At 38.6% G+C, this 25606-nt stretch overlaps 1 protein-coding gene across 1 annotated transcript; it reads right to left on the bottom strand.

Annotated features, from left to right (window-relative positions):
* Window positions 1-45: 45 nt before the first annotated feature.
* On the bottom strand, window positions 46-25606 carry chata (choline O-acetyltransferase a). Its single transcript, XM_020923713.2, has 15 exons — window positions 25453-25606; window positions 24742-24811; window positions 23351-23542; window positions 19605-19723; window positions 17147-17200; window positions 15882-16062; window positions 10582-10759; window positions 8918-9087; window positions 6871-6971; window positions 6503-6631; window positions 6300-6422; window positions 3262-3403; window positions 3004-3060; window positions 2387-2524; window positions 46-1173 (listed from the first exon to the last, which is right to left on the bottom strand). Exons 2-15 carry the CDS (start codon window positions 24787-24789, stop codon window positions 790-792), a joined length of 2016 nt encoding a protein of 671 aa, XP_020779372.2. The 5' UTR covers window positions 24790-24811; window positions 25453-25606; the 3' UTR covers window positions 46-789.

The raw sequence follows: 25606 nt of genomic DNA, 5'->3' as shown, positions 1-25606 counted from the left end.
GCTTTTCATTGTAATATCATCTTTATTATAGGTGTAATGCTGCCATAATTTACTTTGCTCTGTATATGTACATTGTACTTTTAACATAGAGGCTACTCCTCAGCCCCTCATATTGTCTCTGGTATTGCAAAATAAATACACTTTGATTGTTGCTAATCTAATACATAGTTGTAGGCTCACACAAACCTACTTCAACACTTTCTAGAACATCATTGTCAGACAGGAAGTAACTCCCTGTTTAAAAGCACAGTATCTGTCTCAGTCATTTGAGTTCTTCAACTCAGTAATAACATTATTATTGCACATAAACAAACTGTACAAAAAGACAGCACACAAATTGCATAGAACTTATAGTTCCACATTAATAAGAATATGATCGCCGCATGCACTCAATAGGCTAAATACAGTTTAGTGGTCTCATAAGAATAAAATAATGCCATTATTGTAGCTCTTATTAATACATATTGTACCTCTTATTAATAAACCTGCTTTACCTCACAGTAATCTATATCATACTATAACATTACAGTATATGTGAATACAGCTACTCTGACTTTAACAACACACAGGGTTTCTCATATATAGGCTATAGGCTATAACGCTTTTGTCAAGTTATATTTCGTTTTTACTGAATCAACATCCATATACTACTCTGTTTATTAACATTTAGTTGATTTCAAACTTCAAAGTACTTTTACTACTTACTGCACAATGTAAGTATCACTGATTCACATAGAACACAGTCACTGTATCATTAAGTGCACTTATATGGTTGGATAGTCCCTCTCCTCAGTGCCCTCCTCCCTGTGCTGAGCTCTTCTCTGCTGTCTTCACCACCACTTTGGGCAGAGGCGCCTGGTTCTTGGTGGGTTCCTCTGCTCTGGGTGTGGCGCTTCCCTTGCTCTCCACACTCTGACCCTGTTTGCTTTGTCTTTGTGCACTTGTGTTGCAAATACCAGGTTTGCAGGTAGGTTTGGAGATGGTGCACAGGTCCCTCATGTCCACCAGGGCCTTCTCCACAGTTTTGGAGAAGTTGGTGGAACAGGTCTGGGGGCTGTCATAGAAACTGGAGACGCAGAAGATGATGTGATCAGACTGGGGGTTGTAGCACACTCCATATCCATTTGGGACGACCGGACCATAGCAGCAGAACATCTCCACTGTGGTAGGAACCTGGTGAAAAACAGTCATGGTTGAGTTAGGGGCATCTATCTATCTATGATCCAGGTGTTTTCATTTCCCTATTTTGTTCATAAATAAATTCCTATTCCTAATATGGAACTCGGCTCCAAATTCACCCCTATAACTGTCAGCCTTGGTGAGCTTCATTTGACTGGAGCTGAACACTGTGGGTGATGTTGCACTCCCTTAGTCCACTTCTTTATACAGTCTAAGGTTAGGGGTGTAGATGATATGGTGGTTTAAAATTTAATTGGCAAGTCAGTTAATCAGCAAGATGGATTCTTGCAATGTTTGTCAACTCATGAGAATCCATCTTGGCAGGCTCCTGCTTGGTCCTGGCCAACCAGTTGTTCAGACCAAAGACAGAGCAGCATCGTGGTTTGGGTGGAAGCCAAAGATGAAGTGCCCAAATGAGCCAAAAGTTTATTTTTTTTGGTTTTGTTCCGCTGTTGTGATCAGCTTGGAGCATTAGTTTGTATGTCCAGATTGCGTTCAGTAAGAGCCATCCCAGATTAATAATGTGTAGAACTCATTTCAGAATGGTACACATATCTTGTGTTAGCCAGGTTAGTTTAATACAGCTCTAGGCTCACATACACTTTTCCCTACTCACTACTCCAATTTATGACCGAATGACAGTTCAAAAGAAGATCACTTATATATATTATATATAATTTAAAGTAAACGTAACTCCTTACAGTGAACAATTTTAAGCCTTTTCAAGTCTTTTTTATTTATGTTTTTGATGTTTCTATATACCTACACTTATTTTGAGTATTAATACAAAAGTAGCAGCGTAACCTTTGAGGTTAGTTTTCAATAAATGATTGTTATCCTTTTGCAAAAGACACAAGTGGTTGGAGAGGCTATGGTGAGATTGGCAGCCTGTATTCCATCAGTCTGCCCCAGTGCATCTGTGACTACAGAAGTAACTTACCACCATTGAGGATGGAGTGAATGACTACAGACAGTGAAGCTCTCTGAGAGGCTTGTCAAGCTCATGAATACAAATGTAAGCCATTACTATTATTATTAGATCCAAATGGAAGCGATAACCTTTAGCATGACATGACTTTACACTGTATAGCTACAGAAGAGGCATATTAATTAAAGTGTTTTTTTTTTTGTTGTTGTTGTTGTTAATTGTTTGTCAAAGTTAAGTATTTCTTTGTGTTGCCCACAGCTCAGTATGAAAGAGTCCTACCTGGCTGGTGGAGAGGATGAACTGGTTACTGATGAGATAGGCTTCATCTGTGAAGATCTCTGGTGTCTCCATCTTCAGCTCTCGTGCTATTTCTCGCAGTCCCAGAAGGTGATTGTCTATGGCCATCCCTGTAATTGCCTACAACACGAAAGTACTTTAATTAGTAGTTTTACCTACCAGTATTTATGATATGCAGTTGGGTTTCACAGTATGACCCTTTGTTGTGATGATGTTCACAGTAGCGTCTGTAAATCAGCAGACTTGTTTCAGTTGTTAAGCTGTTTTAGATCAATATTGCATTTTAAAATGTACAAATTATGTACATAATGATCTGTGTTTGTCATAGATTATAACTATGTAGCAGACACAAGCGCAGTATGTCTTCTTTAAAGGTCCTCTGTTAACCAACATTTTCTCTTGTGAGCTTTAAGACATGTTGTTATGTTGTTACCTCCTCAAAAACATACCTGGAGTTGTTTTGTTTCATTCACACATGTTTGAGCAACCCATTATTATTAGTCTGTCTACATCTCCAAACCACAGAATGCTCTGTTCCATGTTGTGATGTCATGTAGTGATTTTCAAGTCAACAGTTGCCTTTTAATAAGTCCACTTACCAGAATAGTATATTTTGTTTGTGCTGCTATGGCGTCTTGTAACAGCTCCATCTTCTCCTGGAACACAGAATCAATAAACAGCCTATTAATATCAAGCTTAAATATAGAGTGAAGGAAAGATGATACGACAGCCAGAAAAATATGGGAATGCCGTATATTGTTTTATTATTCAGATAGATTTGTATGGTGCGCCGCTGTCTGGAGAGAGCATTTGTTAAGCAGTGACACGATGACTACAGCCGCTATTAAACATCTTACGCTTGAACTCAATTTCCCATCAGTCATTGCTGCGACGAAGGCCAGAGCTTGGGGCGTGGCCGAGCGGATGTTGTCCACTCGTCCCTGTCGGAATCGGCGGGTAGAGGCGCTTTCGTAAGTGGACGCGGGTCGGCCATGACACCTGTGGTTGGAAAGACAAAATACTTTTAAAACTCCATACACTTTCACAAGAATAATCTGGATAATTTCAGACCTGGAATTGCCAATCTCTACTGAACAAAAGGTGAAATGTAGCTGTTAACTTAAAAACTACCACTACATGACATCACAAGGTGGAACAGAGCATTTTGAGCTTTGGAAATGTAAACAGAGTAATAATGAAGGATTACTCAAATGTGTGAATAAAACAAAACACAACTACAGGTATGTTTTTGATGAGATGTCATTCTAAAATTAAATGAATGACAAAAAAAAAAAAAGCACAGCACACTCAGATGGCTGATGCAGGGACAGACTGAGACCAAAAATCAGCCTTGGACTTTTCCCTCCTCAAATCAAGCCCACAAATCGGTCCACCAATCGGCCCACAACAAATCAGACCACAAATCAGCCCATAAATTGGTTCATAAATCGGCCCACAACAAATAGGCCCAGAACAAATCGGCCCAGAACAAATCAGCCCAGAACAAATAGGCCCACAACAAATCAGCCTACAAATTGACCCAAAACAAACTGACCCACAAATCGGCCTACAAATCGGCCCGGGGTTGGCAAGATTGTGGGAATTGAGGACCAGGGCCAGGGGCATTTATTATTATTGTACTCCGTTCTGGACTTTTCCAGAAGTTTTCCAGAAGTTTTCCAGAACAACAGATTGCCAGTCTGTCCCTGAATCAGACGCCACTGCACCATGGTCTGAGGTGGACTGGCCAACACTGCATTTTTTCGGGAGTACAGATTACCAGCCTGGGCCGATGACCAGAAGCTTTAAAAAAATTTTTTAAATAATGTTTTGGCAAAAAGCCTTCGTCAGATCATTTTTCTTGTTTTGGACTACTGTATAACAACATTCTAACATGGCTTAAAGCTCACAAGAATCTAATTTACATAATATAAAACAGTTTGAATAGTAAAATTGCTATTGTTTAATGTAACATCCTTTATGATATTCAAAATAGCCTATTTCACTACACCACTTCAGTCATTATCAAGAAGACAGTTAGTAGGGTGTAGTATCTTACCCAAAGACACAACAAAACCATATACATTGCCTCTATTGAACCAGCAACTGTTTGGTTATTGGACGTCTCTACCAATTGAGCTACTTCTAATGCTGTCCCACTTATTTATTCTGGCATATTTATCGTCAATGTGAGCAAATACGCCCCTGTGACCTTTTAAAGATAGAATTTATACCCTGAAGACAGCCATGTTTCTTTTTTCTATGTGGTAGTAAAAGCAGTGGAAGACTTGTTGGTGAAGTAGGCTGTATTTTCTTTCCGGTGAAGGGAGTTAACTTAAAAGGTGCTGTCAAAAACATGAAAAACAGAAATAGTTCTTTTTAAACTAGAGTGGTCCAAATTTTCAGAGGCCAGAGAAATCACAGTAAAGTTAATAACACTGAACTGCTTGCTAACACTGCACTTCCTTGTTCGTAGACTATAAAAATGCTTGAGATGCAGATAGCACGTAGTGGTCTTATTTTGATAAACTGCTCAGTCGACAAAATGGCAAAATGAAAACACCAGGATCATGTAGAGTGGGTTAATATGAACATTTTAAAACCTCAATGAGGAGTCTGACAGCAGCAGTTATGGAGCAAGGGGCGATGCTTTTTTCAATACGAAGTGGAGTCAGTGGAGCCGGAAGCACGCCCATGCTCACTTCTTATTTGGAACGTGGAGGCTAGCGAGTTAGCTATGTCCATTTATACCAGGGGTAAGCAATTATTTTTTCCATGCGGCCACATGAGAAACAGAAAATATTGTGGAGTCCTGGGCCAAAATGCTCAATTATTAATTGTATTTCTTTATAAAAAGCAGTAAATAGCATTGTTTTGACAAGCTGGTAAGACTATGAAGAGTATATATTATAACTAAGCAATGAAAAAGTGAAGCTGCCTTACAAAAAATGTCATAAAAAAAAACCACCTTTAAAATAAAAGCAATGCAGCTTTAGTCCATGCATGAGGTAAAAATATAAAATATGTTTTGTAATACCAAATTATCTTAAATGAGCCGGTCAGAGTCGACCAAAGGACCGTATGTGGCCCGGGAACTGTACAATGCCCAGATCTGACAAATTTGACCCCCAAATTACATTTGGCCACAAGATCATATCAAATATGTGTTAGAGCTGGCCCGCTGGCTACAGATAGACTATCGAGACATTATTTATTTAAAATATTGTTATTGTTTTATATTATGCTTGTTCTGGATTCAATGTTTAAACAAAACTATTATTTTATTTTAATAAGAAAATGTTTAACAGTACATATCTCGAAAAAAGAGAAAGCATGCAAATGTTGTTGAAATTTTTCAATAAATATTCCGTTTGGCCCACGACTTAGTCCCAGTTTTTAATTTCTGCCCCCTGGGAATTTGAGTCTGACGCTCCTGCTCTATGACTTAATGGCAATGCCATTAGTTCCATTTGTTACTAGCTACTTGGTAACTAATATCCTTAAATGCAATTTAACATGCAAGATTGAGCAAAATGTTGAAATAACTTAGTGGTTTACAAAGCTTCAGAAACAGATTCTACATAAGATTATAGGTCTGATGGTCATTAGTTACCACATAGGTGATTAGTCCTGAGCTTTAAACTTTTAATATACAGTATGTCATCAGTGAATGAGACATTTACTTTCATTAGTGAAACAAGTAACATGTCACGATGAGAAATGTGCACACTCTAACTTTAAAAAAGCGTCTAAGCACTTTTCTGGATAAGCACCTGGACAGCAACATGAGCTTTGGAGAGTGAGACTAATTAAATATGCTACGGACAGAGTTTTCAGACTGGTACCCCAAGAATAACAAAAGGATAACTATTGTGATAATTCTGCACTCTCTTACCTGTAATATGCTAACTGCAGAGCCACTTGAATATAGGCATCTGGACTCATCTTCTGCTTCTTTATAAACTCTTTCCCGTACTTGTAGAATTTGTACACATTCATGTCCAGGTTTTTTGCCAACCTGGCAACCAAACAGACAGTCAGTTTTCATACACATGTAGCATCTTTGTTTTACTTTTTTGGCTATGTTTTCATACTAACCTGTGTAGCTTGTCGGCAGATGCGGATAAAAGTTTGTGGATTTCCGGGGTACATTTCCATCGGAGCCTTCGTGGTGCAGGCAGCTCGCTCACACTCGCCGCTCTCACCAGTTTAGATGGACTGCCAATCCTAAAGGAACAATGAATAATGGATAGAAATAATTAATGTTCTATTACAATACAGGCTAATGTAAAAAATCTGTCTCCTAAAACAGCGGTCCCCAACCTTTTTTTTTCTTAATACTCATTAAATTTTTTTTAAAGACCAGTAGGGGGGTATATACTATTTTCCCATGAGGTCTGGTACCAAATAGTCCGATTTTGGGCCCTGGGTTGGTGATTGGGGACCTATGTTCTAATATTCCTCACATGTATTTGAGTAGATGCTCCGTGCACTGGACCAGTACAATGCCTTCAAACGGGGAATGTTCACACACAACTCCACAGCAGCCATCCGCTCCTATGATAAACTGACAATGAAACAAAATGAATATTTGAAAATACATCTTGTCACAGTAATAACCATATTTTAAAATATCTTTAGAACTGAATCGTTTGTAATACAACATACACATTTCTATCTAACTACTTTTCATTATTATATTGTTATATCGTTGTTACCTAAACAAGAACATATCCGCAGTTGTGTTTTGTTTCATTCACACGTGTTTGAGAAATCCTTCATTATTAGTTTGTCTACATCTCCACAGCTCAAAATACTCTGTTCAGCCTTGTGATGTCATGAAAATTTCAAGTTAACAGATTCTTTTACGTTTTAGTTCAGTAGAGATTGCCAGTTCTAGGGTTGAAATGATCCAAATGATTCCAGTTAATGTGTATAGAGTTTAAAAACACAGTGGAGCCCTTCCCGTATTACAATCTGACATCACAAGGTGGGTTTTTTCTGTTTGAGAGAACTATATATACAGGTTTGTGTGTTAAATATATGTGAATGAAACAAAACACAACACTACAGCATAGATCTGGAAATAGTCTAATATGGACGCTTTAAAGGTGCAACTTTGCACCATGGAGATATTATTGCTTTAGCTGGAATGTTCCACAGTATACTATTAAACTATATCTATGGAGACAAGCTGACACCACCAGAACAAGTGACAGATCAGAACTCTTTCAAGTCTGTTAACAGTAAGAATGCTTGCTTTTCAAAGAAAGAAACACACCTATAATTCAATAAATGGAATAGAACAGAATATATATAGTTTATTGCCATACTGGAACATTCTAGGCAAGGTCTGGCATGTCTTCCACTGGGAAAGTTCCACATAGCACCTTTAAAAACCTTCACTTGTACCAAATTGATCAAAACACTTTCATAAAATACTGTTAGATTTTCAATATTACAATAGGCCAAAGCAGAGCAAGATACATTAGTACGGATTTAATTGGACTGTACTGCTCATGTGTCAGCACTTAGCCCATAGGGGGTCTTAAATCATGGTTTTTACACCTTTAAAGAAATAATTCAATAGGCTACACTACCAGTCAAATGTTTGGACACACCATTTCATTCTTATTCAATGTGTATTTTCATTTCTACATTTTACATTATTTAGGGTGACCAGACATCCCTGTTTACCCAGGACAGTCCCAGTTTTGAGCCCTGTGTCCCCTGTCCCAGCAGATTTATCCAAAACCAGACATTTGTCCCATTTTTATTCAAAAAATGTCCCAGATGTCCTTATTTTTGACCAATCTGATACCGGTCAACAGTAAAGACAGGTTTAAATTGTCACTTGTTTAGGTAAAATACAAAAAAGCTAATTAAACACTAAGAAAATGTGACTACACTGACTCACCGAGTGTATAACAATTTTCCTTATGCACTCGTTTCACAGTTTTATTATTACCAACCACTTCAAACCGAGAGTGTCACAGTTTTTGATTTTGATAACTTAAAAAAAAATTCAAATTCCACAAAGTATCCACCCTTTGATTTATCGAAAAATTCATATATCTTGCTTCATGTATTTGACGTCTTCTGTATGTATCTAAAATGCAAATGTAGAAAAAATTAGGGGAAAAAACACGGAATTAGAGAGTGTGTCCAGACTTTTGACTGGTAGTGTGTACAGTATCTTGAGAATATAGGCTATATTGTAATTCATTAAAGCTATAACCTTTAATCTAAACACACCAGTATATAGGTCTATGCTAATAACATTTCACTAGAGAATATTCCGAATCCAGGGAAAACCTTTACTTTTGATCCGAGTCTAGAAATATCACATTAAATACATTACACAGCACTGCTCCCCGTTTGGCTCTGCTTTTCGCTTCACCAATTAAAAGCATTTGACCCACTTTTTATACAGTCACACATTCAGAGTCTTATGAAATATGATGTAACATTGTAGGCTGAACACGGCGTATTTTCCGGGGGGCTGTTTCTAACCTGCATGGGCTTGTCGTACCAGCGGTTGGCCCCGTTCTTGCGCGGCCCTCCCCCGTGCAGCATTAACATCGCCCGCGTGCTGTCGTTAATCTCTGGTCCGCTAGCGTCGTCCAGGCAGACCAGGCACATGCAGCGCTCGATCATGTCCAGAGAGTCCCTGTTGGTCGATTCTGGAAGAAGTTTCATATGTAAAAGTTTAGAATTACAATTTTGCTTTTGGTCATCTCTAGAACAACATTGTAAGTTTGTGACATTTTTGAACATTTTCTGACAATTTTTTTTTTATTTGTTGCAAAGAATTAACAAAAACAGCTATAGCAGACACGGAGTTTAACAATCTCATCCACTTCAAAGTCCATCCCAGTTCCAGAATTTTTTTTTGACTGTTTAACTTCATCCTTCTGTTTGTATCTGCTGCTGTCAGGCTCCTCATTTTGGTCTTAAAATGTTCGTATTAACCCAGTCTACTTGATCCTAGTGTTTCTATTTCGCCATTTTGTCTGTAAATCAATTCCTATTCCTAATATGAAAGTCTGCTCCAAATTTTCCCCTACCTTTCAGCCTCATTGAGCTTCATTTGACTGGAGCCGAACGGTGGTGATGTCACTCTCCCTTAAGGCCGCCACACACTTCAGGATTTTTTGCTCTTACACAGACATGAGGAGAATCTTATGAGACTTAAAATCTCTGATCGCAAAGACTGCAGGGGGATATGTCTGCGGACCACAGGATTTGAGACTCTTATGTGTTCAAAAGATCAGAGCACTGCACTTCTAGTTTAGATACAAGTCAAAACTGTGTTATTATTTGTGAAATGTGGTGCAATACTTCAGATACGTGATTTTTAAAGCATAAAAGATTGGCAATAAAGTTCACAGGAAGTAGAGTCACTATCACGAATTTGCAGCTTCACCTCGATCTGTGTGCTGTGTGGATGTAAACAGAAACACGTGAGGAACTACTCTTGCCTTTTTACTTTCAAAAAATGCCTCCAACTGGATTAACAGCACTTTTTTGAACTGGATGTCGTTATTCGCAGAGGACAAGTTCTATGGATAATGTGGATGAGATGCTGCACTTTAAATATTGCTATAGTTGGAGTTTGTATCTTGCGTCTCTGTGTCTGTGTCCGTCACTCCCTCTGCCCCTGATGTTCTGTTTTATTGGCTGTAACCGTGGTGTTGCTGATGTTTGGTGGTTATAATCTGACCGAGCAGCTCAGAGTCACACTGACATGACACGCGAGGAGCACAGCGGCTTCAAAATCGCACGCAAAGACACAAAGATGGGTCACGCCTCACAGCCAAAATCGGGCAAATTCTCCTGTAGTGTGTGGCAGCCTTTAGTCCACTTCTTTATAGAGTCTGGCTCCATATGAATTGGAGAGCTTGTTGATTGGTCAGTACTACGGTGGGTGTTTGTGTTGTCCTGAGAGATTAATACAATTTTGGGTTGGCTTTGTTGTGGGAACACGAGTATATCAGAGCAGAATGCAGTTAGCTGCTGAGAAGATGTAAGCAGGATAATTGAGAAAAATTAAGCTTTGCTGAGTATAATCATGTTCACGGTGGCTAACTCCAGAATAAACAATGCGAAGCTGAAACTGAGGGCTGAACATTAGACTAATCCAATACAAAACATAACATTTTGAGGACACAGCTCACCTCTCATGAGTACAGCACGAGACTCCGCCCACTCAGTCCGCCCGTCTGAGGTGAGTAGCCCGATCGGGGGCAGGCGCTCCTCCTCGCTGTCGGCCATCTTCATGATCCTCTCCAGCTGAGTGAGCAGGTCTCTCTCATTCAGGCGACGGAAGTTTATCACCACGTCCAACACAAAGAACTGGACAGGGGACATGGCAGTAGAGTTTATTTACGGGTGTCTGATATGGAAAAAAAAATTACCTGGAGGACTAAAAAAAAGTACCTGGAGGACTAAAGGGGTGAGTGAGGGGGGAGGAGCGGCGTGGTCTGGAGGTATAAGGAACAGTGGGATTGGTCTAACAGGTCTCCTCCCCCTCTGTCCCCCTCACATGTTTGTAACAGAAACACCTAGCTGTAATCAGGGCAGTCCTGTGTGATATCGCATAGTATTTGAAGTTGCTGTGTCCACTAGAGGCAGCACACACTCAGGTTTGACTGTTTTGGACCAGAAAGTTGCAAATTTACTTCAATCATACTAAAACTGCCAACAAAGGACTAGGGATGGTAAACAGTGGGTGTTATTAAAACATCATTTACAGAATTTAGTAGCAAAAAATGGGATTTAGTCTTCTACTTTTATTGTACTTTAATATGACTGCAAAGTGTCTGGAACCCATCTCCAGATCTTGAGATAGTCTTGGTCAGGACTATCTTAGATGCACTGCAAAAAAGCTTGGCCAAACTTTAATATATTAACACTTAAATCTATCAAAAAATGACTTAAAAGCAGTGAAATTATATGTCCATGCAGCAAGATCATTTTACTTGACAAGTTATCTTAAAATAAACTACCTGTAGAGTAGAATTAAACAGTCTCACAGCTAGTAAGTAGATAATAAATCTGAAAACAAGATGATTAACCTGATATAAGTTTTTAAATCTTGGCCAGATCAGCCAGATTTGCAGTGTGGATGTTTTAATTATTTTGCTTGTTTCAGGTTGACGGAGGAAATCAGAGTGGCCGGAGGAAACCCACACACAGGGAGAACATGCAAGCTCCACACAGAAATCGCCACTCATCCCTACAGAGTTGAACCCAGGACCTTCTTAGTGTGAGGTGAGAACGCTAACCACCGCGCCATCAAGTCAACATGTCTCAATTGGCCCTGTGAGTGGGTGCTGAGACGACGATTTTAATTGAACTTGTGCTAAAAAAGCCATCATGAAAAATAGGGAACACATACGAGATTATCCCTTTAAAACAATTCGTAATTAAAGACAATTTATTGATAGATATGTTTAAATTTTACATCAAAAATATGAACAGGTCTGGCCCTTGGACCGCTGATACATATTTTCATTTTGGCCCACAGAGGAAAAAAGTTTGGGCACCCATGTTTTAGACGGAGATGGAGAAAACTAATATGTAAAATGGGAGTGATTTAAAAGATCATACTGATGATGCGAGCCTTATTTCCTCAGGCAGGTCATTCCAAAGCCGAGGCACCTGGGCTGAAAAGTCTCGATCACCTCGATTTGTTTGGAGCCTGGACTTTGGAACAGCCACAGGGACCTGCCTGAGGATCTAAGGCCGTGGGAGGGCTCGAATGGGGTTAAAAGTTCTGAAATGTAACTTGGTGCAAGACCTAAACGAGCTTTAAAAGTGATCAGCAAAATCTTAAAATCAATTCTAAAATGCACGGACAGCCAGTGAAAAGAAGTAAAACGGGTCATGTGTTGATGTCTGTTAAACCCATTGAAGAGCTGAAGAGCTGCTACGTTCTGAACCAGTTGGAGGCGGGAAATGGATTTAGAGACTGGAGAAGAGGGAGTTGCAACAGTTTAGACGGTAGAAGATGAGCGTGTGGATGACTTTTTCAAGATTAGGGTGGTAGATAGGATAGTTCTGATTTTGCTAATTGATGGAGAAAATTGTTGGAGAAAACAGGAGTGGGTGACTTTTTTGATATGAAGGTGGAAGTTGATAGCCAGGCTGGCACCACCTAGTGACTCCACCAAATTTCTTTCTCTCCAGCGACTAGGTCAGAAATCAGAATACACTAGACGGTTTGCAAGAACCCTGGAAGCGCGAGTTCAGGCACCAGCCAATCAGCGAAGGTGAATTTTATCAAGGGGAAAGACATTATTGTCCTTATTCCTAAAGGATTTGGGAAAAGCTCAATATACCACTTAGCCCTGTGCATTAGGTCACAACGTAATAACAGAGATTGGTAAAATAAAAACAGTACCTGCCTATTGTCGAGCAAACGAATCCTAATGCTGCGAGGTCAGACAGTTTCCACGAAGTGAAACCGGCTGATTAATCAGGCTTGGAAGTTGAGGTTAGAGTCAAAAATGACGGCGAGGTTTCTGACAGCAGGGGTGATGTTTGGAGCAAGAGGGCCGAGACACTTGATGATATGGAAGATAGATTGTGGTGGGGGGTTGATTAAACAGATTTGGAGCTGTTGAGTTGTAGGAAGTTCTGTGCCATCCAACTTTATACTGTAGTACTGTAGCCTTAAGATATCTGGCACTTGTTGGCACACTTGTAACCAATCTTATCCTCAGCAAAACACAGCACAGCTTCTAATATGAATATTAACTTCACAGATTTTATTACTTGATTCATGGTTCAAGTAATTAGACGCGCTCGGCTGGCTGTCTCTATTACAACTAAATCAAAACCTCAGGGCACAATCAAGTAGAAAAACAGATTTTGCCATATCACTTAGAAAATTATTAGCTACTCTTGCTAGAAATGAGCGTCCAAATAAAAAAAATAAAAAAAAATGCAAAAGTGAAAATTGTTACTGCAATTTAATTAGTGTTTTATATCATTATTCTGTGCTTTCTTACAAATGATGACTTTAGAATTGAAATAAACAGCTTGTAGACCCATATGCAAACGCTACCTGTTATGATGCTAATTATCTCACTACACCTGTCCAAGCTTTAATTAGTCATTTCGGTTGCAGTGAGATTCAGAACAGAGGAGCTTTGGCGCATATGTCCTTCTGTCACGGAAATCTTGTAAACACATTTATTTGACCACTCAACATCAGCTTATACTATAGGGAGCACATTTTCCAGTATCATCGTGCATCCCGCGCTTATGTTACTCTTATCTTAGTCGACCATGACTCAAATATGAATTGATAAATGATGAGTAACTGTATACAAATTATTACTCAGATGGTTTACGGTTTTAAAAATGTGGAAAACAGAACTAGTTAATTGAAAACAGTTTGAATCCATGTATCATTCGTTCATTTGTTTTGTCGCTTTTTCAATACAATTTTGCACTTTCGATTTAATATGATTCGATACGATATATTTCAAATCAATTTGATACGGTTCAGTGCAAAACAAAGGCTAAATCAACACTTTGAAAGTTTAATGTCATAAAAGTTGATATGAAAAACACCCATTTTACTCAAAAAAGAGAAAATGTCAACACAACTGCAGCTCTTACACCAAATAATTGACTAAAATATACTTACAAATACTCTTGGTGATATATTGATACAGCAGCCCACGATATCAATACTGTATCATCAAATAATGAATGAAAAATGACAAAGACATTGAAAAGTGCTTTTAAACTCATCCCGAATCGCGGTGAATCATTGGAGTGTACAGAATGCAAAAGGAAAGTGAGGAATAACTTTGGACCACTGCAAACTAATCTGTGTATCAGTAGTTCAATTGTTTTTCAAAATAAAACCAAAAATAAGAAAACGAAAAAACAACTATTTTATTCATTATTTGTCCCCAAAATAAAAAAAACAAAACAAAAAACAGATAACGATTCGTTTTTTCAGTTTTCAATTTTGTGTTTTAAATGAATAATGGAAAAAAACGGATAACAGCTGTTTCCAGTTTCCATGACTTAAACTGCGACGCCGGACTTTTGTGCCGCACACGAACTGAACCAGGACTAAACCAGGACTAAACCAGGACTAAACCAGGTCTAAACCAGAACTGAACCAGGACTAAATCAGCTCTACCAGGACTAAACCAGAACTAAACTGGTCTCAGTACTGGTCCCGTGGGCCCACCCCAACACTCCTGGTTCAGTCCTGGTTCAGTCCTGATTTAGACCTGGTTTAGTCCTGGTTTAGTCCTGGTTCAGTCCGGCATTGCAGTTTTATTGCAGTAAATAGTCTTATTTTTGGTTTTATTTTACAACACGATTGAACGAATGATACACGGATTGATTTGCAGTGGTCCAAAGTTATTCCTCACTTTGCTTTTGCATTCTGTACACCCTCAGGATTCACTGTGATTTGGGATGAGTTTAAAAGCACTTTTCATTGTCATTGTCATTTTTCATTCATAATTTGATGATACAGTATTGATATCGTGGGCTGCTGTATCGATATATCACCAAGAGTATTTTTAGGTATATTTTACTACGCTACTTCGCTACAGTTGTGTTGACATTTTCACTGTTTTGAATAAAATGGGTGTTTTTCATATCAACTTTTATGACTTTAAACTTTCAAAGTGTTGATTTAGCCTTTTGTTTTTCACAGAACCATACTGAATTGATTTGAAATATATCATATCAAATCTTACTGAATCGAAAGTGCACTGTATCGAAAAAAGTATCGAATCGTGGCCTATGTATCGGGGCAGTATCGTATCGGTGACTTCGTAATGATACCCAGCCCTACTTTCACAGGGATTTTGTTGATACTGTAATGCTAACAACAGCTAGCATGCTAACAGTGTACTTCCTGATTCTCAGACCAAAAAATAAAATAAAAACACTTTCTAAAGAGAAGCGGTGTAAAGGCTGTTGTCAGCTTTTGGTAGAGGGTCTGTCACCTGCTTATCTTCATAACGATATTGTTTCTTTGCCTGGAATGTTCCCCAGTACGGCTTTAAACATACTGATTCATTCATTCAATTTCTGGTGTTTTTATTGCTAAAAATAGACTTCCTGTGAGCGGGGTTGCTTCTCCATAGATTGCATATTGAGGCTGAGTTCTTCTCTCAAACTGAAAACACTCCACCTTGTGATGGCATGTGGTAATAGCGGAAGTGCTCCACTGTGTTTTTAAACTCCATACACCTTCACTAGAATTATTTGGATAATTTCAGTCGTGGAATTGCCTCTTAGAAAACTACCATACTTGGAGATGTAGACAGAATAAAACAGGATTACTCAAACATGATGTGAATGAAACAAATATAACTCCATGTTTTTAAGGAGGTAATAACATTCTAACATGGCTTAAAGCTCACAAGAATCCATTTTAATCATTTGATCGCCGTAAACATTAGCTTGTGTTTGCTGTTATCTTAGCACTGACCTGGTTCTTGCACGCCACGATGATATGTTCTGGTTCAGGCATCACGCTGCTCTCCTGGGCCACTAGTGTGTCCCTCTGAGGCCCCGGTAGTCTGTAGGAGGTGAAGAGGCGGTAGTACTGCTCCATGCACATAGGGGTCCCCGCTAACTGTCCCCGCGTGTAGTCCACAGGCAGGGCACGGCTAACAAGAGTGCATGAGAAAAGTTAAAGGTGCTGTATTTAGATTTTTACTGTCTAAAAACATGTAAAACAGAACTAGTTCATTTTAAATGATTTGCAGTGGTTCAAAGTTATTCCTCACTTAACTTATGCATTCTGCATCCCAACATGTTTTATTCACGCTTACGTCACAAACCAGGAAGACGTTTGGAAACATGCAATGAGAACTTCTGGTGGGTGTAGTTACCAACACTGGGCTCACCTACCGACTATATGATCAAACCCACTGAAGTAAATATCATCAGCAGTAAAATGAAGACTGCATACGTATGGAATAATCTTGAATTTGGTGTCTTATCTCTTCTAATCGCATGTACCCAGTGCGCTTGGAGTTGTGTGTCAATGGGGAAATGATGAAAACTGAGGTATGGTTGTAAGGTTTGATTAGCCGAACACAATGGAACACTACAGTGACATTTAGATGAAGAAAACTGGGCCAAATTCTAATTTTTCCTACATTCTGTCAGACTACTGTGAAAAGAGCCCGCTGCTGTTTCCAGACATCTTCCTGGTTTGTGAAGTAAGCGTGAATAGAACCTATTATTCACCATGATTTTTGCAGCCACCTTATTGGACAATAAAACACTTTCTACACAATTTTATATTGACTTTATAATATATAAAAACTAATATTTTGACTTATAGAATATACTGTATCTGTACTGTTCTAAGACAGTTTGGCTCAAATAAATGTAAAAAAATATATATATTTTTTAAGTGGTAGGTCACCTGTTCTTCTCCAGATGAGCTGTTATTGCTTTGCTGAGTATATTCCACAATATGGCATTTAACTTTTATTTCTAAGCAGCTGACATAGGTGACCTGCTACTTGAGGCAACACAGCTTAGATCTGTGGAGAGGCGATTGAGAGTGACTTGGGAGTTACTTCATCTTCCTGCTTCTCTTTTTATAATTTAATTTGGGGATTGGCAGATGTTCTTCACATAGGGTCTAGTATGCACTCGGCTGAGGTTTGAATTGGATACTCTATCACAGTATACAAACCAGTCTTTTAGTAAAATAATTTAAAGCAAGAATTGACTCACGCGTCGAGTAGTGTCTTGTAGTCCAGCACCCCAGAAATCAAATGTGCTGCGAACCTTAAAAAAAGAGGAAGAAAAAAAAAGTGGGTTAAGGGATGGTGTGTTTAACCCTTGATTTATTTCCAGAATGCCCTACATTTAGCCACACAAATGTTTTATGTAAATCATCTGGTTAAGGAGGCGCTTCAGGATCAATACCCCCTTAATCACAGAGCAACCTTCACCACCAGTTAACCCCAACAGCCCAAAGGGATTCTGGGTAATGGCCCTATCTGTCAAGTCTTCGCTTCACTGTTATAGACATCTGTGAAGAAACGCATTCTCCCCAAAACAGTACAGTACACATTTCTGTTTTACTTTTTTTTTTTTTTTTAATCTATTTACAATTATTTAAGCCCTGTACTGTGAATTCATGTTTGTAAGAAAAGGCTGTTTATGTATTACATTTTGAACCATATGTCTTACTGTATATACGATTTTTTTTTTTTTTTTGTGTATAAATAGGCCTATATGTATTTACAGTATAGCTTGGAGCATCTTAGTACACAGCAAATTGTGTCATTCCAACTCATATATTGTTCATTTTAACACTTTTACCATGTCATATGAGGCTCACACTAGAATTTGTTAAAACTGCACTTTCCAAAGTGTAGAAGGTTCAACACTGGTAAAGTGATGTAACCACACTCCTCGTAAATGAATCTGACACTGATTATGATTAAATTTTTTTTACACTAGTGTACAGTGAAAAACTATTTTAACTCTACACACCAAAAAACAAAATGTAGCCAACTTAAGAAAGTTTTATTATGATTTGAGTAAATTTCCCTTGACAAGTAAAAGTATCTGCCAGTGGAACAAGACATTTTGTACTTAAAATATGAAAATACATCGTACTAAACTTAAAATAAGAAAAACAACAACTGTTTGGGCTTAAATTAAGAAACAAAATCTAATGTTGCTCGGATTAAGAAAAACACACTTATTCCATTGGTAGATAATTTTACTTACATTTTACTTTACTTTAAATAAAGTAAAATGTTCTTAATTTAAGAAATTTTAATTTAACATGATATCGTTTTTTTTCCAGTGTATACTGATATGTTTTAACACTTTATGAAGTAGAAATAGTGCGCTGTTCTTCATGTTACAGTATTCAATAGTACCTCTTTCTTCACTAAGTAGTGTCAGTGCTGCAGTTCATAATATAAAATATACATAATATATACATACATGTATAATATTGAAAACCACCACAAAATTCCATTTCACCTTAACTTGTATTAAAACAATGCGCATCATACAATCAACACAATTCATTTCAACAAATCATGACACAATATTGTTTTTTCCATCTATTTTAAATTTACATGTCAAAATAGGAACAAATAGACACAATTCATCTTTGAAATATGTTAAAATAATAAAATTGAGATTTGTATTATTTTGCACATTTTTTTACACCCACAAACACACACACATGCTGCTTTATCATGCTTTTTGGGGACATACATTGACTTCCATTCATCTCCTGGAGACTGATTCTGTCCTTATCCATAGTCACTACTTCCCTAACCTTAACCTAAACCCCAACCTTGAACTTTTTCAACCCAGATCTAAACGTTAAATCATGTTCTTTATTAAACACTAAAGTCCCCATGATGTAAGGGTGTATTGGTGGTGATGATGTCATTCTCCCAGACGGTAACAAGAGACAGATTTCCTATTCATTACACTGTACTTTGCCATGAAATATACAAAAGGTAAATATGCAAATGTTGAACCTGATCATTTCTAGTAAAGACTGGACCCAAGAACTCAATGTACAAACCATCTGCGTTTTAACAATATTCACTTTAACCGTCCCTATTTTAAAGGTCCTATAACACGTAAAATTCTCTTGGGAGCTTTAAGCCATGTTAGAATGTTGTTACCTCATCAAAAACATACCTGGAGTTGTGTTTTGTTTCATTCACACATGTTTGAGTAACTCTTTATTAATTGTCTTTCTACATCTCAAAAGCTTAAAATGCTCTGTTCCACCTTGTGATGTCACGAAGTAGTAGCGTTCAAGATAATACCTCCTTTTACCTTTAGTTCAGTAAAGATTGGCAATTCCAGGGCTGAATGCAACCAAATGATTCTAGTGAAGGTGTATGGAGCACTTTCTGTATTACAGCATGACATCACAAGGTGGAATAGAGTGCTTTCCATTTGAGAGACGAACTGTTGAACAGGTGTGAAAAAACAAAACAAAACAAAACAAAAAAACAACAGAACTCAAGGTATGTTTGTGATGAGGAAGCAACATTATAACAGATCAGAAAATATTTAACACAGACTTGTGGTAAAAATACTTGCCCACACAAAAAACAAAATACAAATTAATGATAAACAATAATGTGTAATTGTATAATTCTGTGTGTGACTCTATACGTTGTGTGTTGCTCTTGTGTGGTACCTGAGACAGTCTGAGGGTCCTCTGAAGTGCCGTGGGGGGAACACCATGGCGGGGCTGGAGTGCACGGGCAGAGGCAGCCGGTTGTTCAGGTACATGTCATTCAGCCAGTACTCGTACACCTGTCACCATGGAGACAACAAACACACTCAAATAAAGTTAAACCAATAACCAAGCAATATTAAAGCAACGGTATGGATTTTTTTTTCAATGTCACATTTTAAGCTTTGAAAACATTTTAGGTCTACTGCATAACTTTTCTGGTCTATCACCTGCTTGTCTCCATGGAGATGTTATCGCTTTACCTAAAATGTTACACAGTATAACATTAAACATCTATCTAGCAATCTTTTTTATTGCACTGTACCTCATTTTTACTGTCTTAAATGGCCTGCAGTGCTCCAAAACTTATTCCTTATGCATTTCTGACCATCCTAATTATTCAACATGATAAGTTTTTAAGCTCTTTTCACAACTCTCTGGAAGGGTAAACTAACAACTAGCATGCTAACATACACCTCCTGATTATCGCACAGAACAGGGCCTTTAATATTAAACGTCTGAATGCTTACTGGAGGCGAATCAACTATGTGGTATTGCAAGGATAAAACTCATAATTTACGATAAATTTCTGAATGTATTAAGGAAATGCGTCTTTCCATATTATATTTAGTCTGGGGGTTGATAACATTTGCTAAAAGGTTTATCAGCACAGCTCCAGAAAACCACAGAATCAGAGGAAGTTGCGACAGGAATTATAACTGAAAAAAAGCATAGGCCTGGTACAAGAGTGATGGGTATTGGTGAAGTGTCAGAATAACTGGGCAAAAAAAAACAAAACCAAAATTCTATTCATGTTTGGACATCTACCTTGATTGAATTTTGATGTAATTAGTTAATTTAGAAAAGGTTTATATCTTTCAAGAAGCCTTTATGTTAAGAGTTAGATTTTAAATTTCATAAACACAAACTTAAATCTTTTTTGACAGTGTTTGCTAATGTGTCAAAACATGCATCCTGAATTTTGGACTTCCGGTCATTGTGCAATGTACACTGGGAAGAATCCTGAGCAAAAAGTGAGCATCAAACCGCCATGTTTGATTTGTGATCTTGCTGTAAAGTCAGTCCAACAAGAAAGTGCTCACTCGGCCTGCTTGTCCTCTGCACCTCTCGCTTAACAAATGGGATTTTGCTTTGATGGCGCTCCACATACAAAATGTTCACTGCAAACTCGGGATGATTCCTTAGTCAGCCAAAGGTTACCGTTTTCTTCCTTCCCGTGTATCAATAGTGTACGGTGGCCGACGGGGGCTAAACACACTGCAACGGTCTGATGCGTTTCAGTTAGAGAAAACAGCTTCAAGTGCAGAAATTATTCAAATTCACAAACTTAAATACAAGTTTAAACGAGGTACAATCAAAGAATGTAGTGCAAATGAAAAAAAAAAAGTGCTGCAAGAAACAAAGACAAATTTATCATCATCAAATACTCGTCAGAAAAACACCAACCTGCAAAACAAAAATGCTGCATAAAGAATTGCCACAGTGGAAGTGCTCCAAACCTGCAGGGGACGCTTTCAGTAGCTTTGTCCACGGACCGCAAAGGCCCTGCTGAAATTGGACAGATGCAGGTTTGGAGCACTTCCGTTGTGGCGATTCTCTTTTACAGATGTTTTCTTGGTTTTCATCATTTGTGCTTTGCATTGTTTCTCTATCTGAAGCGCATTTGACGATGATACATTGGTCTTTGTTTCTTGCAGCACATTTTTTTCATTTGCACCACTTTTCTTTGTTTGTGCCTTGTTTAAACTTGTGTTTGAGTTTGTGAATTTGCATCGTTTCTGTACTTGAAGCTGTTTTCTCTGAGACGCCGTCGGCCACCGTAATACTGCCCATCGCCTTCGCCTTTCACTATTTTTCTATTCAGTTAGGAAGGTAAACTGTTTGAATGGAGATTTTGCAGTCACACAGATCTGATTCCCTTTTGTATTTAAGGAGTTTGCAAACTTCCGAAGCCCGTTTCTTGAGCCATTTTCTGCTGTTAGAACATCCAACAACCACACAATTACAATGTCAGAATCCCATAACTAAAATATGAGAATATCAGAACGAGAAACAAAAGCAAAATGGTTCAAAAGACTAGAAAAGACTGGCTTTGACAATAGACACATCCCACTGAGAAATCAAACATGGCGGTTTGATGCTCACTTTCTTGGAGGATCCTTCCCAGTATGCATTGTACGATGACCGGAAGTCCGAAATTTGGGATGCATGTATTGTGTCACCACAGTAACGTTTGACCATTCCACTACAGAGATACACCCCCAGTGTGATGTCACTGCAAAGTATCAACATGGTCAGATCTCAGCTCAATGCAAACTTGTTTTATAACTGAACCACAGTTCCAGGTGTGTGTGCTATAGGTCACATTTGAATATATGGTCTGTAAATGTTAACCCTATAGATAAATGAGAGTAAGTCTATTACAGCACAAGCAACACAGCTGCAGCTATTGTATGTAGCCTCATTTTAAACACTGCCAACTTTTACCATCAGAGCCATGGGAACTATTCAAGACTGAAAGTGTGTATTTTTACCATTTTTTGTATTAGGGGTGAGACATGAGGACTGGGTCATTGGTCACTGCTTGTTGGAACTACAGCCTCTTGAGAAATGTATGTTACCACTGCTGAACTGCTTTTTTGTCCAATCCAAATATGACCATTTTTTCTCTTGAGATCTTGTGGTTGAGGTCTTGTGCCATCACAAACCCAAAATTGTCTTAACCCCAAACCCAAAACTGTCTTAAGGGAAGATACTAAAGGCAAAACTACACACCATAGACTATAAAAGAAGTGGGCTAAGTGTCACCGATAGCTTTCAGCGCCACTCAAATGAGACTCGCGATGCAAATGGTTACAGGTTTGACGGACAACATAGCGAAAAAAAAAAATTCAGGATCATGTTGTGGGTTAATACGAACATTTTAAGACCAAAATGACGAGGATCACTGCAGCAGTTACAGAGAGTGGAGCCACAAGATCCAAATGTAAGTCAATTGGAGGCAGGGTCAGAAGGAGCCGGAAGAGCCTCCCGGAGCACTTCGTATTTGGCACACGGCGGCTAGTCCACTCATATATAGGGTCTATGGTACACACTGGAGGGATTATGGTTCTTGGATGGCTTGAAAACACCTCAGGATCCCCCCAGAAGATGTGGAAGAAGTGTGTGTGGAGAGGGAAGTCTTGGGCCTCTCTGCTCAGACTTCTGCCTTCTCAACCCGGCCCCAGATAAAGCAGAAGAAAATGGATGAATAAAACTTGCCTCCATAGATGTATACATATGTGACATTGTAACTTCAATGGTTGTTTTCTCCAAATGCATGTTCTCCATAAGTACACAAGGATCACTGCTTAAAATAACACCTACATACACCAGGTTTTACTATCTGGTACTTAACAAGATTGTGACGAAACGTATAGCAATTTTTTGTGTGAAATTTTGTCCACTCAAATACTAAATACTATATCAAAAATCCTGTCTGTATTTTTTAGTATCCAAATGACAAAATGAGTAGCTCATTAATGGCAGACAGTTCTGCAAGAAATACCTATCCCAACACTGGATAATTCTACACAAAACAAAACAAACTATGAAAGCCAATAAGGGATATGGGCATGAGCATAAATTCAGCTTCGATTCAGAGATTTGGTACTATGTTGCTGTACTAAATAGTTTTCCATATTTACCCAGTTGTCAGTCTTGTCCCTCTTATCCTTGAGTTTTTGCTGCAGTAGCTCCCCCACGCCTGCAGGGGCGCCGAACTGTTGGACTATGGTCTGTGTCCTGTTGAACTGTTCTTCTGTGAGCAGGTGCTTCACACAGCGGAGGTACAGTTGCAGAGTGTCTGCCAGCTCTGGGATTGGTAGTTTAGGAAGAGCCTGGTGCAAAATACACAATAAATATGCTTCATGTTTTTGTGGGTTTAAAACTGAGACATCTTTTTCAATGTTAAAGGTTAAATTGCACAAAATTGATTCTTGTGAGCTTTGTTATAATGTTTTTAAATCATACAAAAATATACCTGGAGTTGTGTTTTGATTCATTCATGTTTGTGCAATCCTGGTTTGTCTACATAAGCCTGATTCATCAGCCAGTTTCACTTCGTGGAAACCGTCTGACCTCGCAGCATTAGAATAAATTTTTTTATTTAACCAATTGTTGCTATTTGGTCGTGATGTATGTAATGTGTCGCTAACGGGGCTAACTGGTATATTAAGTTTTTCCAAAATCCTGTAGGAAGAAGGGCAATATCGTCTTTCCCCTTGATAAAATTCATCAAACATTCTCTTTGTTCCGGTTTTAAATCCTTGATCTCGGGAATCGTTGCCAACACAGAATGTATGGCTCTTCGCTGATTGGCTGGTGCCCACTCACACTTCTGGAGTTCTTGCAAACGGTCTAGTGTATTCTGATTCCTGACCTAGTCACTGGAGAGAAATGAAACTGAGTGGAGACACTAGGTGGCGCTGGCCTGGCTAGGTCTACATCGCCAAAGCTCAGAATGTTCTGTGATGTAGTGGTAGTTTTCAAGTTAACACTGAATTTATCTTAGGTTCTGTAGAGACGGGCAATTCCAGGGCTTAAATCACCCAAATGATTCTAGTGAAAGTGCATGAAGTTTAAAAACACAACAGAGCACTTCTTGTATTCCCACATGACATCACATGTGGAATGAAACTAAAAATATGAAACTGAAAATACAACTCCAGGTATGTTTTTGATGAGGAAACAGCTTTATAACATGTTGCGTTCTGTTTGATTTATTGATCTCCGCTGTCTCTCTGTGCCTGCAAAGCCACAAGATGAGACAGTGAAGCACAGAGGAGGAGGTGCTGGTGGTACCATCCTTCCACCATGGGATGAACATAGTGTAACTGCAGCAGGCCTTAAACACCAGAACAATATAGGCCCAGATCTCACACCAGACAAGACCTGATACATTTACACAACCAGTCATCTTCAAACCGTCATCAAATATCACTTTCATTTTGGCATACGATGCGTGCATTTTTGGTCAACAATATAAAACAATAGGATGATCTCATGGACGTCTTGAATATGTAAAATAATCACTCACATTGTCTCCTCCTTTGTCTTTGGAGCTCTCCCTCTCCAGGACCGGCATGATGGCGAAGGGTCAGGTCACGCTGTGAACGCACAAATGTATCAATTCACGTATATTTGTTCATCGAAAATGTAAATAAATTATAGATGAAATGCCCACTAACATTAAGAAAAGTCCAAAGTAGTGACATTGCATTGACCGTAAGCCCCCAAACTTCTAGTACGACACCAAACAAAACCAATCGTTAAATCCAATATTATTCTCATTAACATAAACTAGTTCCATAAATTAGTAATATTAACGCTGTTTCTTGTTATGTAAATGTTTCGAGTTAACCAATAACGTTCACAGACCATCCATCACCATTACGCTCCTGCACGCTGACAATAGACGTTTATTTACGCACAAACGAAACTAGAACCAGCTTAATTGTTGTTTCTTTGAATTAAGTTGAAGACATGTGTCCCGAAATTGTGAGGAAAAAAAGCTTCAAGTTATTTAATTTAACGATTATGGTGAGTCAGTTATCTTTAAATTAATAATTACGCATGACTGGTGCGGAAAGGATTGAATAAAAATATGTAGTTCCTATTATACAGTGATGCGTAATAGTGTCAGAGGGCAAAGGGCACGAGCAAAAACATCACCAAAACCCATAGCGCGTTTTCACAAACTAAAAAATAATAATTAACTTAAACAAAAATAGACTAGGAATTGTCTCACCGATAAGAAGGAGCCCGCGCCTCGTCCTGGAGCGCAGTCACGGTGTATCCATGTTGTTCCAAGTCCGTGCGTCGCAGCCGGTGACTTTTACGCACTCGCTCCGGTGCCACTTTGCGCATCACTCAGCCCCATCGCCCCGTCCCCATCAGACAGA

Source organism: Boleophthalmus pectinirostris, unplaced genomic scaffold, assembly GCF_026225935.1.
Source record: "Boleophthalmus pectinirostris isolate CB_2022bp ecotype Guang Dong unplaced genomic scaffold, ASM2622593v1 HiC_scaffold_5, whole genome shotgun sequence".
In the NCBI taxonomy this organism is placed as follows: Eukaryota; Metazoa; Chordata; class Actinopteri; order Gobiiformes; family Gobiidae; genus Boleophthalmus; species Boleophthalmus pectinirostris.
Note: the sequence above shows the minus strand (reverse complement) of the source record. Positions and strands in the feature narration are given on the sequence as shown.

Coding starts and splice junctions, on each gene's coding strand:
- chata (XM_020923713.2), bottom strand. CDS start 24,789: ATGCCGGTCCTGGAGAGGGAGAGCTCCAAAGACAAAGGAGGAGACAAT. Junction 23,543..24,741: donor AAGACAAAGGAGGAGACAAT/GTGAGTGATTAT, acceptor ATTTTGCACCAG/GCTCTTCCTAAACTACCAAT. Junction 16,063..17,146: donor TACAAGACACTACTCGACGC/GTGAGTCAATTC, acceptor CACTCTTGTTAG/CCGTGCCCTGCCTGTGGACT.